The 14,467-nt window shown below is 32.0% G+C and overlaps 1 protein-coding gene across 3 annotated transcripts in view; it reads left to right on the top strand.

The window, feature by feature from the left end:
* LOC118197897 (glutamate receptor 1-like) overlaps positions 1-14,467 on the top strand; it is a 396,844-nt gene that overhangs the window by 225,537 nt on the left and 156,840 nt on the right. For all 3 annotated transcript variants that reach the window (XM_085808310.1, XM_085808312.1, XM_085808311.1), the window contains exons 6-8: positions 3,168-3,368; positions 10,710-10,817; positions 14,205-14,315. In XM_085808310.1, the coding sequence (XP_085664436.1) occupies positions 3,168-3,368; positions 10,710-10,817; positions 14,205-14,315 (420 nt within the window). The remainder of the gene's footprint in view (positions 1-3,167; positions 3,369-10,709; positions 10,818-14,204; positions 14,316-14,467) is intronic.

The raw sequence follows: 14,467 nt of genomic DNA, 5'->3' as shown, positions 1-14,467 counted from the left end.
GGACTTTGCAAATTTTTTACCACAAAAATTAATACTTTGAGGCTTTCCTCTTTTACCTATATGTTTAATGATAATTTCCCGATGCAGTGACAGGTTTTTCCTTGCGCCGCTATAATTTCTGTGTTTTTATTTTTAAATAATCGTAACCAATTAAAATTCTTCTTAAAAAATATATCACTCATAAAATTACCTTCTGCCCCTGTATCGATGAGGGCTTCTACTGGTACATCGCCAACCAGGACTTGTATAATCGGTAATTGTGAGTTCTTTACCACGACCGTAGTTAGGTATCTTCTTGAGGGTTTTTTCGAAACTTCCGGGGTCTGGACCCTCGCTTTTACAGGCCCCTCTACTCGTTTAAAGCTTTCCTTTCAACTTCTGCCTTCTGAGTACGCAGACAGTTGTTTTCAAATTTCCTTTTTGGGCCTCGACCTTCGAGCTTCGATGAGTTAGCTTGATAGTTCTTTCCCCCATAAGAGCGATTTGTGTTTCTGGTCTGTTCATTTGACGATTGCCTTCGGAGACCTTGATAATACGATGCCCCTCTAGCTTTTTCCGTTATTCTGCGATTTTGGAACTTGACCGCCAACTCGAAGAGTTCCTGCAAGGTGCTTGGGTTTCGAATTTCGAAGTAATCTTGAACAGCAGGTAGCAATCTTGGTAAGATTATTTCAATAATCTCCGCGTCGGGTTTCTTCCCATACAATATATCCGTCAGCTTAATTTTTCGCAGAACAAAGTCCGTCAACTCTTCTATATTACGTTGATAAAAACTATACATTTCGGCTTCTAGCTTTGCTCGGTCTTTCACTATGGGAAAGGCCTTTAATAATGATCTTTTGAAATTTTCAAAGGTATATGTTTGGCCTCCGAATTCCCCTAATAAAAAATTGCCTATATTCTTCCACCATAGTGAGGCCTGTCCTCTTAGTGCAGACGTGGCAATGGCGACTTTTTGTCTTTCAGGCACAGGGTATAGCTGGAAATGATTTTCTAGGCCTTCTAAGAATATCGCCACCGAATTTTTTCCGTCGAAATTGACGTTTGGCTTGATTGATGCTCTCATCGTCTGGACCAGGTATCCAAATCCTTCTAATTGGTTCACCATTTCTTGTTGTTGGACTTGTACAGGAGCTTCCATCCAGTTTTAGGCCATTTCAGTTCGAAACGTGTTCGGGCGCCAATGTGGTGTTGCGTGGCCCCAACGTGCCCGCAGCAGGAGTACTGACTGCTATGAAGTGGAAATTACACAAACTCTTAAGAAGGGTTTAACTCCCTTTTCATTCCACTTTAGAAGTTACAGATGCGTTCACTTGACGCTCATAAACTACGCCGACACGGCGGTTAAATAAAAATAGAAAAGTACAACTAAAAATAAATAACAGGATGAATAAATAACAAGTCACTACCTACGGGGCTCTACAAACGTGACTAACTTAACCGCGTTCTAAGATACGGCTGAGATTCAGCAAACTTTCAGAATAAGAAGTTGAAAGATTCAACTAACTGCTGAAGTAGGCACACAGGCCGAAACGCGCGGTTCTTAAACTTCTACCCAGCAACCTTCACGTTCGTGAATCAAGAAAGCACACTTACAAAATCGTTTCCCTTCTATTTAACTCAAAATTACTTCTGCTAAAAATTTGAATATTCTGCGCGTTCTACTAAAATTTACATACTCTGGCATTGGCAATTCCAGGGGAAAGTAAAGGCTTGACAGGAAAGATAGCTTAAAATAAATGTTAGTTAAAATAAATATAAACCCTACAGTGGAAGGGGTTAAACTGGCCGATATTCATCGCCGGATGGTAGCCGTAAACGGGGCAGAACTGGCACTCCACTTTCTCACTGACTTGTCGGACACACAGTCTGCTCCGTATACGGCCACCATCCGGTGATGAATATCAGTCGGTTTAACTCCTTCCATAGTCAGAAATCAGGTAACCTCTCACCCCGGAAGTTTCGAAAAAACTCTCGCTGTTCCTCAATCTTCCAATTTTGCATTGCGAACGCCAAGATGTTATCACACGCACTGCCGCATCAATTGGACGGAACACACAGCTGCCTTTTTCACTCTGGTGTCATATGTGGGCGCTTGCGCATGCGCACTACCATGTCGGATACTGCATTCGCGCCCTTATAGGTCTCACTACGTTATGCCAAAGCGGCATATTTAAATTTCAACCGGTTTGGTTGTTACGACGTTTTCATTTGAACAGTCCTTATAGTTTTTACATATTCATAAAAGTAAATAAGAAACACATGGAAACAGTATATCAGCATTTTCGCTCACATGAAGCTTTTGTGTATTGTTTATTTAATCTGTGTTATTTTCTTGTAATTTATTAATTGTTTCATCTGCTATAATTTCTGGCTAGTAAAGATATCATAAAATATTGAGTTTTGGTTTCTACATCTGGATATCATACACTCAAAGTGGCCTTTTTTGTTTTTCTAAATTTTTTTAAACTTATGTAGAAGCCTATTTCGTTTCAAGTGTCTTGTTAGTATTTTTGCCTAAAAATATTTTATCCTATGCCTGTTTCCATTGTTTTATTTATCTATTTTATTATGTTATATGTATATGCAGTAAACCTTGCAACTCGCCTAATTCAGAGGAAATGTAATATCATACGAACTAACCAAAATTCGAATAATTCAGATTTTCTTTAAAATATTCGATAATACTTACCTTAGTTATCACATTTCATGTGTACACTCTGCTATTTTTCGAAATTAAATGTTCTAAATGCAAATCCTCCAAAAACTGAAAATTTAAAATAATATTTCAACTAAACAAGTAATTTTCCCATCATCTTAAATATAAAAACCAAGAATTTTCAAGTTGGTATTATTCAAAAATTAGAACTAAGCAATTTCGAACTAACCGAGCTTGACTGCATATGTACAGCGGTATTACAAAAAAGACGTATATTTGTATAATGTTTCTTTTATTAATTTATTATGAATTTCAGTAGAATTATTTTTAATATTAAGATTAGAATTGTGTATCCTTACTGCATTGAAATTAAGATTATTTGTGTTTTTCTTCTTATTCATTTCAGTCAAAACATTCTTGATATCACACTTTTCACATTTATTAGGAAAGCAAGAGTATAATTTCTTACTTTTGAACTTCCTTACTTTATAATGTTCTTATTTTTAAGGCAACTGTTGCCTTAGCCTATGATGGTACAAAAGTCATTCTGGATGCATACAGCAGACTTCTAAAGAAGAAACCTGATATCTTCAGAAACAACTTCCGTCGAGGAGAAGTATACAATAATGGTACTAAAGGTATAGATTGCAGGAAAACTCCCGTCACTCCATGGGAACATGGGGATAAAATCAGCCATTATTTTAGAAAGGTGAATGTTTAATAGATTATTCTGAAATTAAATTAAATACATGTATGAAAATGTTAACAGTGCATCAATAAATATCCAGTCAATAAGCATCGTGCGATAAAGCAAATTTTCCATGGTGAATGCCTAGTGCTTAAATCCTTATGTAAGGCAAAAGCAAATCGCTAAGTCGTTTTTAAGATAATTGTTCTATACCATAATACTGCGGGGATATTTATCCTGTAATGTTCTTCAGTGAACGAGACGGAAGTTCAGAAATATAGATACCATAAACAGTGATCACGATTTTTGATGTACAAGTTCTTAGAGTCAATGAAACCGACTACCTTGGAATCATGCTAAATAGAAGTTCTACCTGTTCCTTTCCACATTAATTGAATCAGAGGCAATATTTAGATCATCATGATTATAGTAAAATTGTTTTGTGTACTGACTGTATACTAGACTTAACCATCTTTGACCCTCGATAGATGGCCATGACACTTTAAAATATAGTAACAGTTTCCATTCGTACCTTATCAGTGAAGTATGAATAACTTAATTTGATTTTTAAATGTTTCCTCTAAAAAACTGCTTTACTCTATAGTGTATTGTTACGAAATGTCCAGGCGCGGTAAGATAGCTTTGCCTCAAAGCAGGTATAGGGTTTCCATAAAATGACATGGGAAGGCGGGGTTGCCATATTTGGTGAGAAATCGACCATTCGTTGACATTCGGCAACAAAATTGGCGATATGCCATGGACGGATGGAGAATCTTCTGAAACGAATTCTTACCGGTTTAGCCCAGAATGTTCTCGAACACAAGCCAAAATCTACATAAACCCTGCTGGTACGCACAGAGTCAGTGAGTCAATCAGCTAGTTAGTCAGTCTGTGCGGAGTAGGAGAGTCCATCGAGTTGATAGTCAGTCAGCGAGTGCCGAGTTGGTCGTCGAGTGCACCGTATGAGTCTCCTAGTGTATCGCGGTTAGTGCATCGTCGAGTAGAGTGTGTTGAGCTCCGGGAACGACTGAACCGATGAATCGGGAGCTGTTCTCTAGTGTATTCACGAGTGCATCACGAGTTGTAGCGTGGAGAGTCTCGAGAATACGTGGAGTTCCGAGAATGACCGAGCAGAGTCGGGAGCTGTACTCTGGTGCTTTGCAGTGAAGTTGTCTTCACCGTGATAGCCTGATAACTTGAAGGCTGTGCCGCTTATTGTTCCAGCGAGTTTATAGTAGATTTCCGACGATTGTAAACATGATATTCGAGCTGTCTTGAATATTACTAGCCAATAAAGTGTGTTTTGATATTACATCAAGTGATGTGTCATTATTCACCCCAAATCCGCACGAACCCGTAACGTCCGTACGAACGTGAAGTAAAAGAAGAAAAATTACGGAACAGTACTTAAAAGATTATTTTACAGAGAACGAACTATTAGTTGTTCAATTCTCTAGGCCCTAGGAAGAACTTTCAACGAAGACTTAAAAAACTGATTGAAAAGTGTCCTTAATGTAAATGAATAACAAACAATTATATATTTATAATAATTTAAGTCTAGATAGAAAACTAGTTCTTAATGAATAAATGTTAAAGAGAGGATTTTAAAGATAAAACAGATTGCACACAATAACTTATCTGCAAGTAAGAATTTTACGAAAAATATGTTTTTTTAGGTTTAAGCTAATTTGTCCAATGAACATTTCTTTCAACAATAAATTCGGTTTTAACAAATTATACAATGATAATTTAGTTTGAATAACAGATTTTTTTTATCTTAAATACGTAAGAAATATTTATGTTTGATGAGGAAAGAAAACAGATCAACAGTGTTTTTAAATTTTATCCATTAAATATAAACCACTAGTTTTGTAATTGTTAAGATGTTTCTCATTGAATCAGTTTAGTATGTATTTCTGAGTTTTCAATAGTGAGTTTAGTCCTGTTAATTTTTTTAAATTTTTATTTAGTAATGAATATTTCAAAAGAAAAAATATCTTCAAGATTTAAAATTTCAAGGTGAATTAATTTTATAAAATTTTACATACATTAAATGGAGCAAACGTAATTAAAAGATATTCTCTGCTTGTTCATTAGAATAACACCGAGTCCTGGATCCAGTTTCTAATAATTATCATAGCTTTATAGTAGCCAAATTCACTGAGAGTAGTCTGCATTGCTCTCTTATGAGCATTTTCAAATTAAATATGATATAAATTAGATAATAAATGCGGTTAAATGTAAGTTATGTAAGTAAGATTAACATGTAATGAAAATACATTTTTTTTTTCATTTAGACTAAGTTTTGTGATCATTGTATATGTAACATCCAAAAATAAATTATGGCTTTAGAACCCAACAAAATCTAAATCTAATAATAAATAGCAATAAACCAATTGACGTATATTCTTGTATTTGCATAAAATAGTAAACTAAATTTTAGAAAATAAACTCTCTAGGTCATATATGTCGAATATAATAACATAAAAATCCTAGTTTATTTGGACTCAAATTTGGAATTTTTGTACTACGGTTGTACTATTGTGTCATATTTTGGAACGTTGCGTTCACTGATATAGAGTAAGGTTGCATAAGTCGAACAGCCTAAGAAAAAACAGGTATAAATAGGATCTATAAAAAATAAAAATTAAGTGTGGTAATAATATTAATATCTTACATTGTCGCTATTGATTTTTATTACAGTAAAATTCCATACAGTATACTTTCTTGGATTAAATTAATAAAATTTATATGCACGAACCTTAATAAGACTTATACAACCAGTATTCTAACTCACACCACCTATAGTTTAAGTCCTACTACGTTTAAAATTGAATAGTTATAATGAACGTTTTCAATTAATTTATTTATACAATTAATTACAACAATGATCTTAAAGAACTATTTTCATTCTCTTGTCAACTCCACCACATACCCATCCTTTGCATTTTAAGCACTGAATCACATTCCCTTCGCGATCTTCCTCACAAAAATGATAGGAAGATTAACACCATGTGAAACACTATGGTCGACTAGGGGCATCTGTGCCCTTAGTCGATTATAGTGTATGACGGCATGTCATACTAAGCCTAATATTTTAAAGCGATGGTACGACTTGCGCAACCTTACCTTACTCATTTGTTCCAGCAAGATTTGATTTAAAGTTCAGCACAAAACAATGATCAGATGAATTAAATTTTCATGAATTTATAATTAATCAAATATAAGCATAATATCGCAAAGTGTCATAAATCTTTGAATTGTAGCTCATCCTATGCAATCACAAATAATAACAAAAAATCTATTAATGATAATCTCAGACAGTTTCAGGTGATCACACATCTCGGAATCAAAGAAAATTAAAAATCTCAAAACCATAGCCAATCACATATAATCCTAGATAATTACCAGGTTTGGAATCTGAACAATTAAAATCACGTAAACGATAAGGAGCCTATTCGGAAAATTGGAACTAATAAGAGACTATAAAAATCACGTGGTTAGCTACAAAAACGTCCGTGCGGTACGACTGATAGTAAAGAAGAGCTTACTCCCACATTGTTCGATGAGTGGCATGACGTTCCGCTACAAATCTCGCAAGCAGAAGCAGTAAATGGTATATCTACAGTTTAGTTATTCACACTATATTTCTCCCATGCATGAGTGGCCTGTGTTACTGTCACAAAGGAAAATAGTATTAAAAAATTGCAGCTGCTTCTAAATAAATTCCTCCATCTCGTTAGCTACTCTGTATTCTTCTCTTTGCTTCTTCAAAAGTAATACCGTGCACAACGATCTGAAAATTGAGGTCCGTGAAAGCTTTCCGAATGTGACTATTTTAATTTTTTAAAAAAGCTAAAATTACAAAAGAGTGCACTTTTCGGATGAAATCGGTAATGAAATTCTCATGGGAGATGACAACTTAACGTTCATATACAACCCACTTCCCCAGGAATTCCTCTCTCTTAATCCCACTCTATTCAGCGCCATTTCAGGCGTGCCTTGCGGATGTTATCTTTCCCATCCGAAAAGGAAGAAAAGCTCTTAGGAGCTCTACAGAGCAAAGTGTCTATATTTTTCATCCACTCTCTGAAAGGGACTAACACTCCTTTTCCTTTTCTAAAGGGTTTATATTCAAATACGTTCCGCTATTAGGCCTCTTAATGGAACACTTTTATGCTTAGACATAAGCGTTCCCTTTCTGAATGCGTTGTATTTTAGTTACGTATCAGACAGTCAAGGTATCACAATCAGAAGCACGTATGAATGTGATGGAAAAGGAAACATTTAAAATTGAGCAGCAGAGCAGCACGGTATAATTTGGTTCCTAGTTGTATAAAGGACTGGGCCCACTGCAATTCTTTGCAGCAAGTATATGGTCCCTTCATCATTCGCTTTGCCCAAATAAATAAGTCTATACGCCAAAACCTAAATGACATAATTGGCAAGGTACGTAAATACCTGCACATCCCCAAGATATAGACACACTACAGAATATGAACATTTCGAGCTTGCCATGCGAGACTAATGCCTTTTCATGCTCGCAAAGGCAAATTAAAAACTGCAGCTGTAGCAAGTCTAAACTCCGGAAAAATGCACCGAGGTGCACTAAAGAATTAAATCTCAGCTACTTTATTCGGAAGCTGAAATTTAATTTCCTTTTTCTTGTTCCACTACTGTGTCCCGCAAGTGGTTTTTTCTGTGTGTCATACCTTCTTTCAAATGCATAACTTTCCATGTCAGTGGGATAAATCTCTAAATAACTAATTTTTCACTGCCAATATAACAGATTTGCATCCCATGATGTTGCATTTGGCTGGTTATTTGTTGATCCAAACTTTGAAAAACATGAAAGTATATCTTTGCTTTTTGTATGTGTTGATAATTTGTGAAATTCATTAAATCTGCTTTATAACACATAACCCAAATTAAAAATCATATTTTCCACTTAGTAAAAATTATCAATAAATGTAGAAAGTAGTCTGTAATAATATGAAATGTGTATAAACGGCATTTCAGAATTTATAAATGAAATACTAAAATACATCACAAAATTCTAGCATATTCGCGTCAGGAAAATTTTCCAGTAAATCCAGACACTTTTTTTTTTCAGAAATGAGTTTTATATCATGAGATGAATGAAACGTGAGGACTAGGTTAAACAATTAACAGGTGATAAATAGGTTAAACAATTAATATACTGCAAAAGGAGAGAACGTAGTATAAAATGTAAAAAGCGTTATTTAGGTGAAAAAAGGAAAAGTAAAATATACAAAAGTATAAAGAGAAAATTTACTAAAATACTGGTTTTGGAAATCTAATATAACAAATTGAAAAACAAAATATACCATTTATATACAAATGAAAGGCTACCTAACGTTTTAAGAATTTCAAAAACTGCAACAAACTAGCATTTGCTTTTGTAAGACCAAGCTTGATGTCAAGTTAAATAAAAAGTAACACTAATAAATGTTATGAAGGAATAGTTTAGGAAAATTGTCCATGTCCACAATAGTATTTATACAACCTTATTTTCACAACCGTTGGTTGTAGACATATACTTCAGTTACAAAAAATTGTTTTAAATAACCCAAAGATTCATTTTTTGGTATTTAAGGTTTAATAGAAATTAATTTTGTAAGAATTACGAAACCTAACATTTTGTACGTTCCTCCAGTCCCTATACTTAAATTTAGGAATATTTTGGGCTCTTTATACAAACTAAAAGACAAATGGTTTCATTCTCGTGAGACGAAAATTGACAAAATTAAATACTAAAATCGAGAATTATATTTAGGGGTCGCGCACAGATTGGAAAGTGAAATGTTTGCATTTGTACATAACTAAAAATAAAAAAGAAAAAAAATCTCATGTTAAGAGATTTCTGAGTGAGGATTTCTAAGCAGATCATTGTGAAAAATATTGATCAATATAATTTTTTTTTCAAAACGGAGGTATCATTTTCATAATCTTACAGAATTTGTGTTCTAGAAAATTGTAGCAGTCTTCAGTATTGACCCGTAATTGACTCGTAATATTATTTGCATTAATTATAAATGAAAACTGGTTTTATCTTAACGAATATTTTACAATTACGATTACGATTTTACGATTATAATTCTAAAGTAGTAAAATTTCATGAGAGTATTGATAACGTATTTTTAGTTTGGAAATCTATAAATTATCTGTGCAGATATTCTTATGGCATACCCAATATAGCAAAATTATAAATAAAAAACATTAGTAAATCACAAAAGAATATCATTGTTTAGCATTTAAGGGGGAAAATTCAACTTCAATTTATTCATATGTATTAACCGACCCCTCAATGCAAACTGAAAATAAAGTCAAATACAGCAAATTTGAAATCAAATATTTCGGTCAATTTTTGCCTTACGGGAATCAAACGTTTTGTGCTTTATTTTTTATAATAAGTATAAAATTTTCCTGAATGTAAATATAAGGCACGGAGTGATGTGTAAAGTATTAGATTTTGTATTTTATATAATATTAATTTTTAATTACGAAACCATGAATCTATACGTCATTTAAAAAATATTCGCAACTGGAAGTAGATGCCTACGACCAATGAATGCGAAAATAAAGGCCGCGTAAAAGCTTTTGTGATGTATGTACGCAATGGCCGGTATCAGACAGTTCATTGGGTAAAAGAGTTATACGAAAATGCGTAAAATAAGACTGATGTACAAAAAAGGAATAAATATTGTTAAATCAGTATCAGTAAAATTATATCTTATAAATATGCATCATACACGTGTTACCCAAAAGTATATAATAATATGTATGTAAAAGTATATATATGTATATAAATGTATATATAACGTTATTTTATCCAAATGAAAACATTTAAAAGAAACACTATATGCAAAACAAAGCTATCAACTGTGAACGATAATAATATAAGGAATTAAATTTTAATTGGTGATAACACAAATTTAATGAAGATGAAGACATTTTCCAATAACATTATGTATTCTTCTGTGATTTATTTTACAGTAATATTATGCTTATGTGCTAAGATTTCGATAAAAAGAGTAAATTCACTCTATGAACATCCTAAGTTATAATATAATTGTTAAATAGGCTGTATGTCTGTCCTTCATTTTCAATTAAACTTGTAACCGAAATCAGACGCAGATTCAATGTTCGCTTTACGGTACTTTCATGCACTATGCGTCAAGTAAAAATTATCTTGCCATTAATCCATTTTCTCGTTCAAAAGTTAGATTTAATGATAATTTAATGATAGATTAGTGATAATTCATTTTTAATAATGATAACTATATCTTAAGAGTTATATAATTGTTATTTAATAACTGTGAATGCTTAATTTTTTTTCAGACAGATATTCGTGGTATAACTGGAAATATCAGCTTCAATGAGCATGGCTACAGGAAAAATTTTACAATTGATATCATTGAAATGACCATCAACACCGATATGACCAAGGTTCGTCAAACCTCTTTTTCCAAATATAACATAGTGGAAAACGACAAATCATATTTATTTTAATTTGGATATTAGCTGAAAAATCAATTTATCACTACATAGCTCTTCAAAGAAATGCAAAATTATTTTTTTTTAACGAAGAGGAAAAGTGTAAATGCATATACAAAGCAACATATATACTACCGAAAATAATTGTCACATGATGTCAGAATTTATGAAAATTCTAATGCTTAGTGTACAAAATTGCGAAAATTCTAACACAAAAATGCCCAGAAGAAAAGTAATTCTTCTTCTTCGATAACTAATATATTAATTGATACAAGAGTTACAAGCAAACTTTAATGTAAATAACAAGCAAAATTCAGTCTTTTACCTTTCAGTAGCTTATACCTTGAAATATACTAAAAAAAAAAAAAAAAAAAAAAAAAAAAAAAAAAAAAAAAAAACTAAAAATTTAAAAAAAAAAAAAAGGTTACAACTGAAATCAACGGCAAAGTGAATTTCGATAATATAAATGCCCAGCATTTCAAATAATTTCTTTAGAACACTTTTTCTCTCTGCGCTTGGTTTTTAAAGTGATTTAGATATATTACTCAGTTGAGTGAAATAAATCAAATATTAACGCTAGATAGCAGACGTTTCAGAAGTTTTTAAGAAAGAAATGACAAAAAAAAAAAAAAAAAAAAAAAGAATCTACAGCAATTTAATGCAATTTTAAAGTAAGTGGGTTAGCACAGCAAACAAGTTGCAAATAAATATGATAAAAGGGGTGGACAGTTCTCCATGGTCTTAGTATCATGAATGTAGGTATTAAAAAAGCAATAACAATACAGGAATAAATGAAATTTATATAAAACAAAAAAAAAAAAATGTCACAAGTTTAAAATTTTCCTTCGGTTGAAATCAACTGAAATTTCAATGTCTAATCAGTTAATAGAATTAAGCAGCCCAAAATAAGTTAACTGAATTAAATTTACATTGCAAATTATTTTGCACTCTTTTTCTAATGACCAAACTTTTAGATTCAATGTTTTATATAACTAAATAATTAGAAATTTTTCAATAGAAAGAGCACTAGAATACACTAATTATATTTTAAATGAAAAAAAAATCATCAGTTAAATGTAATTATAAAGTAATGAAAAATCTTAAAATTAGGAAAAAAAGTTACTTTAGTTTGGGGTAGATTATGAATCAAGTTCTTTCGAGTTTGACGGCGATCCGATACAGGTCCCTCTTTCTCGAAATCGTTGGAATTTTATTTAAAATTAACCTTTACTAAGATTGTATTATTTAAATTGTAATTTATTATTATTAAGTTTAAATTCAAAATTTGAGTGTTTATCTTCCAGTTTAATGGAAGTTTTATTTCATGTATTAAACTCTAGAAAAACTTTGATTATATTTTGTGAAACTAGATGGCGCCACATAAATACATCGACCGTCGGGATTTTCGATGTACCACATGTAAACGGGAGGAAAAACCCGGAAATTTTAAGCATTTGGAAATAAAAATGCGCACATTATTTTGCAACTTTCTTTCAGATATTTAAACTATTTTTTAAATTCATTTAAAAAAAAGTCGAGATAGGTAATTAGACTATCATCTACCGCATAAAATCCCGGTTTCGGTTTTTACTGCGGCGCCCTGACATTAACATACTGAACAAATTACATGGGTATCTCAATTATCCAAGTGCTAATGATCATAAAAAAGGAATAAATAAATAAAATAAAATAAAAAGTTAATAAAGAATAAGCTCTTCCATCTCCTTTTTGGGCTACAAACTGTTGTTTATCATATAAAGCAACAAATGAGGGCAAGATAATTTAATTTCCAGACATTTCAGCGCTCTTTTATTGAAACATTAGTGAAAAATGACTTCACTAGTGAACTTCACTAGTGACTTCACTTCACTAGTGAATAATTATGAGTGAAAATATCCTAACTGAAGACACACTTAAATGTTTAGAATCTATGTTTCAGGAAGTTCCTTTTTCATGAATCGAAGTTGATGGGTTATTTTTGCTTTGCAGTTTAGACAAATGCATTGCTGAAATATTTCTTTTTCCTAAAATATTTATTACAGTTGTACTTAATACCATAGTTTAAATAAGCCATAGTTTAAATATTAGCCATAGTTTAAATATTAGCCATAGTTTAAATATTAGCCATAGTTTAAATATTCATTAGCCATAGCCCTAGTTTAAATATTCATTAGCAACGTCTAGAAAATTATCTGTAACATCAGCGAATGACACAATCTCGAGCTGCTATGATTTGGTTGTTGTGCAGCGATGAACAAAAAATTGCTCCACGGCGATAAGCAATGGTTGAGAAAAATTCATATGCAAAAATAAAATATAAAATTATGTAGTAACTATAAATAATGCTAAAGCAAAATTAACTTTTAAAAATCTATGATCCTAATGAATTAAAAATGAGCTAAAATACGTAAATGAATATTGCTGTAGAATTGTTATAAACTATAGGGAATGGAGATACTAGTTTCGTAATATAGAGTTTTTGGTCGCGAAAGAGAGTCTTTAGTTTTTAGCCCATTCACATCGGTACCTGGATACATTTGAATAATTCTGCCAAGTTCCTTCTTTAAGTGTGGCAGATTTTACTATCTCACTTTGGTCTTTTTTATAACGGAGAAGGATAATTTAAAGGCAAGCTATTCCAAAAGCTTTGAAAAAGATGTCGAAATCGTTTTTCATCATTCGATAAGAGAAATTTTAAAAGATGCTCCATCATAATCATGCACTGAATTCAGTGCAGTTCTTATGATGAAATAGTCAAGAGTAATGAGAACACTCAAGTCGTTATGTTCAACAGAGAGAACCACATTGTTTCTCTAAATTAAACACGATTTGATTTATTTGATTTCATCATGATTTTTCATCATTTTCATCTTCGTAGTTGAAGGTGGTCCTGATTTACCTTTTAAACTGCAAGTTTATTCAAAGTGTATTACATATACACTTATGTGATATTTAGAAGGTGGTAACTTCTAATAAATCTAGGCCTTGCAAAATTGTTCATTAGCTAGTTCAGAAACATGACATTTCATTTTACATTCCTCGGGTTACAACCCGCTTAAGAAGATGCTACTAGAAATGTAATCTTTTTTTTTTTTTTTATGATACATCACATTTTTGTCTGCATTACACATTTCTCTACAGCAATATTTTTTTACTATACGATTTGACAATATATATATTAGAATATATATAATATTAGAGAGAATTAACGTTATTGTTTGAGTTATATGTCACGGAATGTTTTCATAAAAGCAGATTGAAAACTGCCAATTTTACGATAAAAAATATTGTGTGCAAATAATATTTATATATTCCTTTTTTTTTTTTTTTTTTCTGTAGATAGCTACATGGTCAGACATCACAGGAATGGAACTCTTTCCTCCAAAATACAAGAGAATGCGAGTTTCTACAGGATTGGAAAACAAAACTTACATCGTAACAAGTATATTAGTAAATATCCAATAGTGTCGTTAAATGTTACTTCGATCATGTTAAAAAAATTTAATGCGTAACTAAAATATGTTTAATTTATTATCTGAATACGAACGAGTAGCTGTTATTTCAACAGCAACCTTTATTTAACTAATTTGTGCAGTAAAATT

Source organism: Stegodyphus dumicola, chromosome X1 (assembly GCF_044657685.1).
Source record: "Stegodyphus dumicola isolate Sdum_Otavi_A_Nest chromosome X1, ASM4465768v1".
NCBI classification, from domain to species: Eukaryota; Metazoa; Arthropoda; class Arachnida; order Araneae; family Eresidae; genus Stegodyphus; species Stegodyphus dumicola.
This window is presented reverse-complemented; position numbering and strand designations above follow the sequence as displayed.